General features: G+C 37.5%; 1 protein-coding gene across 1 annotated transcript; it reads right to left on the bottom strand.

The window, feature by feature from the left end:
• Window positions 1–2,451: 2,451 nt before the first annotated feature.
• Window positions 2,452–6,685, bottom strand: LOC148270609 (chymotrypsin-like elastase family member 2A). Its single transcript, XM_088242358.1, has 4 exons — window positions 6,481–6,685; window positions 6,266–6,390; window positions 6,005–6,184; window positions 2,452–3,014 (listed from the first exon to the last, which is right to left on the bottom strand). Exons 1-4 carry the CDS (start codon window positions 6,668–6,670, stop codon window positions 2,643–2,645), a joined length of 867 nt encoding a protein of 288 aa, XP_088098484.1. The 5' UTR covers window positions 6,671–6,685; the 3' UTR covers window positions 2,452–2,642.
• Between the last annotated feature and the right edge of the window lie 3,896 nt (window positions 6,686–10,581).

Raw genomic sequence — 10,581 nt, 5'->3', positions numbered from 1 at the left:
ATTCCATTTTTAACTTTGATCGGTTAATAAAAAGGTTTTATGAATGAATTTGTCATCCTTGGTTTATACGAAAGGGATACCAAACTTGAGCTAGTAGCTAAACTGACCAAGTCATTACAAACGTCAACACGTGGAAGAGTTGAAGGAATAAAGATGTTCAAATACAGGCAGAATGGATGGAGTGATTGTGAGTCGTGCGCACTTAACCAGGAGTACAGTAAGAAACGATTTGGTGATTCTAATAGCACGTACAGCGGTATTCCAAAAATCATTTCTATATAACGGACCTAAACTATGCAACCTGATACCGTGTGTTTGGAAATCTGATAAACCATCAGTATTGAAAAAGAAAGTAACAATTTGGTTGACAGACATTACGTAAGGAATCTGAGAATTTTTAGAGGATAGTAATCTAAATATTACGCTATCCCATTGAATCATTCATAAAATTATTGTATTTTTTGTATGTGTGTATATATGTATATATATATATATATATATATATATATATATGACTATGCATGTATATATGTGTATATGTATGTAAGTAGCATGTATTTGTGTATGTATACCTTTACATATATAATTCCTCTGTACGTGTGATGTTACCGAACTCCTCCTAAACGGCTTAACCGATTTACGTACGGTTTTCAGATAAATATAGATCTTTGCGCTGTGCGTGTTCGTAGATAAATCTTAAATCTTCAATCTAATATGTAAAAGAGAAGTAAGGAGCATAAATATGTTGTTCATAGATCTTCCAGGGTTGCACTCGAGGAGAATGCATTTACAAAAAAAAAATTAAAGATGTTATTTTGTCTATAAAAAAGTTTGGTTTGAATGTTTACAAATAGCATTTATTTTTTGTGGATCTCAATTAGATTCTTTCCTTAAATTCGTTTAAATTACTACCCATTTATTTCTTTTTACTGGATTTTTTGTAACACTAAAATAATATCAAATTCAATACATTTTTAAAAATCGTATTCCTAGATAAGTACACCCCTCTGTTGGCGAGAAGACCGGAGTTTGAAGTTTGCAAAAAGAATACTTACCATATTAAAAAATAAATAAATATATGTTTTGGAATTTAATCACTAAGAAGTACCTTAAGAAGTACTTATCAATTATGAATCTTTTTCCAAGCTAATAGCAGGCAAGCCAACGCGCAACGTTGCGGCAGGACAACGTCTGACGGGTCCGCTAGTATATTTATATTTATTTTTTTTATTTTTTTTTCATTTTCATTTATTTTTGCACCACTACAGGCCAGTAGGCCCAATTACAGTGGTGAATTACATCACAGAACACCCAGGTTTGAGAAAAAATCATTTTTGATTTTTGTGTTCTCACCGGGAATCGAACCCGGAACCTTCCGAACGTGAGTCCAGCGTCTTGACCACTACACCACGGAGGCTGCCACTTTTAACATTTAGACTTTGTACTTGAACTTTACTTGGGAATCTGGCGGTCAAGTGAAGTATCACGGCAGTAGCCGCAGCTTATATTTGCGTCGAGTTGGCGATCTGGGTGGACGTCGGCACAGCTTGGTTGTAAAAATATTTTACACAGCCTCTAACACACATGATTGTTGTTGCGATAAGCAGTGAAGAAGAGGGCGTGAAGGGAAGCATGAAACGCGTTCCACACTTTTCGGCCTATTACTTTTGTCCTGTGGCTCCAAATTCTAGAAACTCCCGATTAGGGTTTTCGCGGAGGATTGATGAGACACTCGAAATTACCAGAGTCTCGAGACATTTACAATATTGAGACTCTCGAGGAGCTAGCATCGATATTTCGAGACTTTCAGTACGATTATAAACAATCTCTCTTGGGGGTAGAGAACGCGTTGCTTAGTGCTTGATACGTTGCTCGTAATTTGCATACTTATTTTAATATATTACCATGTATTTTTATTGTACCACAACAGGCCTAGAATATATTTGCTTGATTAAAAAATTTTTTTGTGTTCTCATCGATTCTCACCGGGAATCGAACCCGGAACCTTCCATGTGTGAGGTAAGTCTCTCAACCACTAGGCCGCCAACAATGTCGTATTATATATAAAATAATAAATAAATGACCGTAGAACCTTAAAATCTCAGTGCTAGCGCAGGCAATACAAAGAATCCAAAGCAAAAAACACCCTTTGCTGTTCAAAACTCTAAATTTTTCATTAGACTGATCTGGATCAGTGCACCTCTGCTCCAATTTATGCTAAAGTTTCACATATTTTCTCTTGGCTCTGTCTCTAGACAGTTATGTCTCTATAATAGTATGGTGGCAGCTGGCTGGTTGTTAGCCGACTTCCCCCTTAACTAGCTCTGTCTCTAGACAGTTATGTCTCTATAATAGTATGGTGGCAGCTGGCTGGTCGAGACTCAAATTTCTGTCGAAACTAGAAGCTCTATTCCCGTTACAATAAACTTACCTAGGGATGAATATTTAAAGTTTTTCACTACCACAGAAAATATAATTCAGGTTGGAAGAGTGGGCTTTTGAACCCCTTCAACAATTTTAAGGGTTTATAAATTAATTGATAACAGCAGTTATTTTTTTAAAAAAGTAAAAACCAATTTATGAGAAAATTGTTGACATCAAAAAATGATAAACAGAAATTCTATACTATTTGAGTGGACCATTTAGTCTTTTATGCCTTTAAGGGTCTTGATGAGCCAATCCCTCAGCTTAAAGAGCTGCGAGAAGGCTGTGTAGGTGTTGGGCTGACAGCCGCCGTTAGCGCTGCGAGGCCCGTTGCTCACCACCCCGCGCAGGTACCAGCGTTTGCGGCCCACGCGGTCCCTCGTGGGGAACACGAGCCCGCCCCCGCTGTCCCCCTGGCACATGGCAGTCCCGTTCTTGTATCCGGCGCAGAACTTGTCGGCCGTCAGGAAGGACACAAAGTTGTAGTTGGCCATCTCGATCCGGCACACGCCGTCGTCGATCACCGGCATCTCCAGCATCCTCAGCTCCTCCGAGGGCAGCCCCGACTCCGTCCGGCCCCAGCCCGCCACCTACGCAAAACACATATATAGTTTATATATATATATATATATATATATATATATATATATATATATATATATATATATATATATATATATATATATATATATAAACTATATAATATATATATATATATTTATATAAAAACCACGTAAATGTCTTAACAAGGCAGCTCTATCAAAGTACAAAGACTTAATAAAAGAGAGGCTAAACGATTTCCAACCAAACCAGAACTCAGACCCTGAAACGGAATGGTTGAGACTTAAAGGCGTTATCTGTGATCCTGCAGCAGTAGCCGAAAGTAGTGTATCTGAGCAGACAAGACAGCGTAAACATTGGTTGACTGAACAGACATGGGATCTCATTGATAGAAGGAAAGAGCTTAAGCAACGTGACATCAATTCAGAAGAAGACAAACACGCGTACGCAGAAATAAACAATCACGTACAAAGATCTTGCAGAAAAGACAAGACGGAAATTATTAACACAATTTGCTCAAAAATAGAAAATCACGCTTCTCGTTTTGAAACCAGAAACCTATTTGAAAAAATCTGAACTTTGACTAGTGACCGCAAGTGCAGAACATGGACCATAGAAGATGAGAATGGTATATGCCTGAATGAAATCTCCCTTGTATTAAATAGATGGAAAGATTATTGTTCTGACCTTTACAGTGACCCCGGATATATGGTAGATTTAAACTCTTCTTTAAACTCTGATGATGAACTAGAGCCCAATATTTCTAAAAGTGAAGTGGAAAATGAGACTAAATATCTTAAGTTAAATAAAGCAGTCGGATCAGATGGAATACCAGCTGAATTTTTTATACATTTAGGAGACCGGGGTTACCAAGCAATACATACAATTTGTATTCTAATATGGAAAACTGGTACATGGCCAAAAGACTGGACTGAATCCGTTTTCATCCCACTACACAAAAAGGGTTCAACGGCCAAATATGATAACTATAGGATGATTGCACTCACCTCGCATGCAAGTAAAATTGTACTGCATATTTTACATTTGAGGTAAAAATACTTCCTTGACTGGCAAATCCCACAGGAGCAAACAGGTTTTGTTAAGGGAAAGGGGACGCGTGAGCAGATTTTAAATGTCAGGCAAATTATCGAGAAAAGCAGAGAATTCAACAAACCTGTGTTTTTCTGTTTCATTGATTATAAAAAAGCTTTTGACTGTGTAAATTGGAGCAAATTATGGGTTGTCCTCAATGAGATGGTACCAGCACACCTTATTTGCCTGATAAAATCACTTTATAATAAAAAATTAGCAATTGTGAATTTTAACAATGAACTATCAGATAACTTCCTAGTTCGAAAAGGTGTTAGACAGGGTTGCATTTTGTCTCTTGTCTTGTTTAATATATATGGTGAATATATCATTCGAAAGGCACTTAACGGCTGGACAAGTAAGTTCACAATTGGAGGAAGGAAGTTATCCAACCTAAGATATGCTGATGACACCACACTTATTGCATCGTCAGAAATTGAAATTAAAGAACTAATTGACCGAATAGATGCTGCTAGTTTAGATCTGGGACTCTCAATGAATATGAGCAAAACTAAGCTTATGATCATTGATCGAGCTAATAAAGTGGCGCCATTATCCCTTACTGCGCAACTTAGAAAGAGTCAATAATTTCATTTATCTAGGTTCTCTCATTAGCGATGGCGGTGGGTGTGAAGGTGAAATACGGCGACGTGTTGGTATTGCCAAAAGTGTTATGAGTTGGCTGGTGAAGATCTGGAAGAATCGCAGTATAACCATTAACACCAAAAAAAGACTGGTGAAGGCCTTGGTTTTCTCAGTGTTCATGTATGGTGTGGAGAGTTGGACACTGAGGGAATCTGAAAAGAAAAAAATCGAAGCTTTCGAGATGTGGTGTTGGCGGCGAGTGCTGCGGATTTCGTGGACGGCCAGACGTACGAATGCATCTATTCTCCAGAAACTGGACATAGGAGAAAGACTGATATCCATATGCGAGAAAAGAATCCTGCAGTTCTTTGGGCATATTTCCAGGGGAGATTCTTATAGTTCGGAGAAAACTATTCTCCTGGGAAGTGTCGAAGGGACAAGTTCGCGTGGACGTCAACCGACAAGATGGAGCGGTACAGTCACTGAGTTATCAGAATCATCTCTGACGAATGCCTATAAAAGAGCACAAGACCGTTCCAAATGGAGGGAGACTGTCCACAGACGAGCCATGCCTGGAGTCAGGCGTAATCACCATCCTCAGACATGAGGCATGGATTGAAGAGATATATATATATATATATATATTATCACTATATTCTACAATATGTTCAAGATAGAAAATTATAAACAAAAATAGCTCAAAAAAAATTAAAATTAAATTGAAAAAACTCAATATCGAAAATCTCTTTCCAAAAGCCACATCCTCGGCATACATCTGAATTTGCAGTTCGCAAACCTGTCCCACCCAAATAACCCTACTCCTATACCTACGTCCTACATATGACACGTAAATCCGTCCCACCCAACTAACCCTACTCCTATACCTACGTCCTACATATGACACGTAAATCCGTCCCACCCAACTAACCCTACTCCTATACCTACGTCCTACATATGACACGTAAATCCGTCCCACCCAACTAACCCTACTCCTATACCTACGTCCTACATATGACACGTAAATCCGTCCCACCCAACTAACCCTACTCCTATACCTACGTCCTACATATAATACGACGTTCGCTGGTTCCCAATATTTTTAAGACAACTGGGTGACAACTCGTTGATTAATTCATCAAAATCAAAACATCAACGAGACGATAAAAAAACTATGGATATTGAATCATAGTTTGTGAAATGAAAACACATATTGGTCTTTTTTTCAAAGAATTTTTTTATGTGAATTCTGTTATGTTTTTAGATATTCACATTCTATTGCGGGATAAAATTGAAATAAATAAATGAACATGCACACTTGTTCTACTGTAAAATATTTTAAAGTTACCTTGCCAACATTCTCGTTTTTGAGTTGAAATAAGTCGAAATCGTAAGCCAACAAATCGTAGCACACGGGGCGGACTGACTCTCCGATCTGGAAGGGCGTAGCCAGCACCACTATGGCGATGTCACTCTGGTGGTTCTGTTCCTGGCCGCCGTACTTGTCATGCAGCAGGAGCTGCGACACCTGCAATCAGTTTCGCGTCATTCCAGGCTTGTATGCGCGCATGTATGTAATTGTGCGGATGTGCCTGCGCCCACTACTAACCTCCGACTTCTGCACGCTGAGCTCGGACGGGTGGTCCCAGGCCCTGTAGTACTTGCCCGCAGCCACGCGGTACAACTTGGCGTCGTTACTCTTCAGACTATAGATGTTGAAGAAACAATGAGCGGCTGTGAATGAAAATAAAATTCATTGAAGCTTTATGATCTCAAATGTCCGTGGAGGTGTAGGTACACTGCTCGGTCTACCGAGGCACTCACCGCTGATGACGAGGTGTGTATGAATAATAGATCCGCCGCAGATCTGATCGACAGCCCCGGAAGACACCACTTGGTAGATGCCGACGTGCCAAGGGAAGGTGTCCTTTTTAGCGTTTTCACTGTTCACTATGTGAGTTATAGCGTCTCCCTTCTCCGTGCCACAATCTGCAACCAAATCATCGTCACACATCAGTTTATTCGGTTAATTCTTATAAATTGCAGTGCTCAGTATTGCTTCGGAACAATATAGAGGGACAAAAGTCATTTTAAGTTCACACAATTAAAACTATAATATATTAATTTATCCTTATAATATAATAATAATAATAATAAGTTAACCCATTAATTGTTTTCAAAATCAATTTTATACTAAATTAATTACTTCAGAAGATATCGGAATTAAGGGATGAATGATTGTGTTTTTTTATTTTTTTAAATTTTATTTATAAATCATATAACACAAAGTATTTTACATTCCCAGGAGTTACAACAACTCAATTCGGGACATAAATAATATTAGCATTTAGAAAATAACACGTATTGAGAACAACAAAGAAACAAAGCAAGTTTAGCACCTTTATAACTAATATACGACAACAATATATAAGCCTTAAACCTTTTTTTACACAAGCAGAATAAATATATACTAACAAAACGCTTTTTAAAACAAAAAAAAGTAGTGAATATACTAAGGGAGATAAGGTCATTAACATCACTTGCCATGTAGATGATGCTGCCATATTGATGATGAGAACACATCCATCTCAGTTAGTAAACATCTGGATGCTTAAGAAATGTCGTATAGTACAATGAACACACGATTATTGGAAACATAATTCAGATATACAAAACATGTGTCAGACCAAATCATGGTGTATACAACAGAGGCGAGGATAGATAGAGAAAATAAAAAAATACAAAAAACCAAGTAGAAAAACTAAATAGAAAAACTAAACAAAAAAAACAAATAACTGCTCAGAGCGTCAGAGATAAAAGTACTAAAGGCAATCGCAAGGAAACCTAAAAGAAGTAGAATCTAGAGTCAAGAAGTTAGACGGATTTGCGATACCCGTTGCATGGTAAATAGATTATGGAGAGATTTTGTCAATAATTCTATTAATCGACAGCTCTAAAATCCCCTATACCATTGCTCACGAAATCCCGGCCGTTTGCCGTCTGCCCGGAAGACCACCAAGGAGAGAGAAGAACAGTTGAAACTCAAAGTCTCAGGAGTTAGCTTTTAGCTGATACCAAATTAATCGATCTCAACCGAGAAGAAGAAGAAGAAGATTAAACTTTCAGAAATAAGTTTCACTCAGATCTTCCAAGAAAAGGTTTAGGTAAAAGTCTTTGAGAGCCACGCTTTGCAATTTACGCATTTCATTTTCTTTAATTTTGGTCGGTAGTTTATTATACAGCGTTTGAGAGATATTTTCCGAGGACTTTATATGATACTTGGTAGAATGAAATTTTGGTATATGCAGGTTTTTCGAGCTGCGCGTATTGTGTGGCTATGGATATCGCTCTTCAAAATTTGCTTTAAATTTGAATGTGCTGAGGAATTCAAAATATTTAAAATGGTGTTTGTGATATCACGCATAGGTATTTCTTTAAAAGGAAGTATTTTTGTTTGACTGTAAATATCTTTTACATGTGTATCCCAAGGCAGACCAAGAATGTTCCTCAAACTTCTATTTTGAACAACCTGAATCTCAGAATTTAGCTTTTTTGTAGCGAATCCCTATACACAGGATAAATAAGCAAGATGTAAATGGATCATGGCATAATAAAAAGAAAGCAGAATAGGCTTAGGAAGTAAGCCCCTAAGTCTATGCAAAACTCCTGTTATAGGTGCAACCTTGGATTTTACATGGTCAAATTGATGGTTCCATGAATTTTTGATAGTCTATAACAGCGTTTTTCATGACACGACCCCCCTAGTATCAAAAAATATTTCGCGACCCCCCAACCCTTTTTTCCATGTATGTTAAAAATATATAATACTTCCAAAAATTTAATTTGCGTTATTTGCAATCTGATATAAGCATATAATTAAGTACGTAAAACATATAATTTTAAATTGAATACGTGGCCAATTGATAACTAACAAACAAATACAAACATATTAGATGTATATAAATAAATAAAATATATCGTTAGGGTTAGACTCCCAGCGCCATCTGTTGGTAACACTAGGAACTAGTGCAGGTTCCGGATGTTAGCAACAGGTGGCGCTGGTAGTCCGAAAGATCCACAAGTTTCGAGACGTTTCTTTATAATTTTCGAGATAATTTTCGCTAGAATGCGCCGGCCTATAAATACGGCGGTCGACCATGGCCAGGGCAGTTTGATGCAAGACAACAAAGCAAGTGGAATCAGAAGCAATCCCGATAAGTGAAACGATTCAGAAGTGTAAATTCGGTGTTATGTGGACTGTAAGATGCCTTGGAGTTGGAGTAATTATAGACTGATTTGTGAGCGTAAGTCACGCGTGGTCATGTCTGCTGTTTAATTGTTTGAAGAGCGCGAACCACTTGTTTAACGGTACGCATTTATTTGAGTTATTATAATTTAAAATAGATAAATTCCTGAAAAGATCATCAGAACCATCAACGTCTAGCGGGAGTAGTGGAATAAGGAAAAAACGTCTTTATGACGACATTTATTTCAAATTTGGGTTTACTGTGATTGACAGTAAACCGCAGTGCGTAATTTGCTTTGAAATGTTGTCAAGAGAAAGCATGAAGCCATCGAAGTTGGTACGCCACCTAAACACAAAACATCCTAATGAAAAAAATAAACCCGTGGAATATTTGAGCGAAAATTAAAAGCTCTTGAACGTCAAAAAACTGCTATGGGACAAATGTCCAACCTGAATGAGAAAGCTTTGCTCGCTAGTTATCGAGTAGTTTTTCGTGTGGTTAAAGCAGATTCAACGCAGGATAAGCAATATGGCGACTGATGTTCGTGATCAAGTCATAGAAAAAATAATGAAAAGTCCTTTTGTATCCTTGCAATTTGATGAATCAACGGATATTGCGAGTTGTGCGCAATTCGTAGCTTTTGTGCGTTTTGAATCCAATGAAATAATAATGGAAAAAATACTATTTTGCAAGGCACTTTCCAAAAATACTACAGGTCAATGCTTGAATGACATGTTCCTTGAAGCTACGCAAGATATGAATATCGATTGGGCACAAAAATGCATTGCTATTTGTAGTGACGGAGCAAAAGCCGTGACTGGTGCGAAGAGTGAATTTATTGCTAGACTGAAAGAACAGATGCCAAACGCTTGTTGGATGCATTGTTTTTTCCATCACGAAGCTCTTGCAGCCAAATCCTTACCGCGAGAATACAGTCAAATTCTTAATATTATTATTAACATTGTAAATTCTATTAAAGGAAAAGCGTTGCAGACTTGATTGTTTCGAATCATTTGTGAAGATATGGGGACACTACACCGTAATTTGCTTTACCATACAGAAGTTAGGTGGTTATTAAAAGGCAAAGTACTGACCAGAGTTATGGAACTTCGCGCTGAACTATTCGTATATTTACAGCCAGCCAAGTCACATTACTCTGAATTCATTTCTGACCCGGAATTCCTTTTAAAATTGGCTTTTCTTTCTGACTTATTTGAACATTTAAATAACTTGAATCAAAGATTTAGGGGCGTGATGAAAATGTCATTACAGCAAAAGACAAACTCTATGGCTTTATAAAAAAAAATGAATTGTGGTCATCATCTATAAATCAAAACAACTTTGATTCATTTTCGTCCACACAGTCTTTCATTGAAGAAGTTGGAAGCGAGATCAACGTCAACTCATATATACCTGGTATGAAAATGGTGTTACATAATTTGAAGAAAGAATTGTGCCATTACTTCTCACTGCAAGAGATATCGGATAACACTGGGCAAAGATGGATCTTAAATCCGTTTTTAAATGCAGCTATGAATTAAATTAAATAGGTAAATTTAGCAACTAAGCTCAAAGGGAATCTGCTGGAACTATCTGCCGATGGGATGTTACACTTGGAATTCAAGCCTGAAAATTTGGATACGTTTTGGTTAAAAAAAAAAACAGAATACCCGGAATA

The sequence above is a fragment of the Micrasema longulum genome, unplaced genomic scaffold (assembly GCF_059751315.1).
Source record: "Micrasema longulum isolate JH-2025_06_02 unplaced genomic scaffold, ASM5975131v1 h1tg003695l, whole genome shotgun sequence".
NCBI classification, from domain to species: Eukaryota; Metazoa; Arthropoda; class Insecta; order Trichoptera; family Brachycentridae; genus Micrasema; species Micrasema longulum.
Note: the sequence above shows the minus strand (reverse complement) of the source record. Positions and strands in the feature narration are given on the sequence as shown.

Bases quoted from the DNA above. Each gene is read 5' to 3' on its own strand.
- LOC148270609 (XM_088242358.1), bottom strand. From the start codon at position 6,670: ATGTGTGACGATGATTTGGTTGCAGATTGTGGCACGGAGAAGGGAGAC. The intron at 6,391-6,480 runs GTGAGTGCCTCG...TTTCATTCACAG, and splicing joins TACACACCTCGTCATCAGCG to CCGCTCATTGTTTCTTCAAC. The intron at 6,185-6,265 runs GTTAGTAGTGGG...AACTGATTGCAG, and splicing joins TCAGCGTGCAGAAGTCGGAG to GTGTCGCAGCTCCTGCTGCA.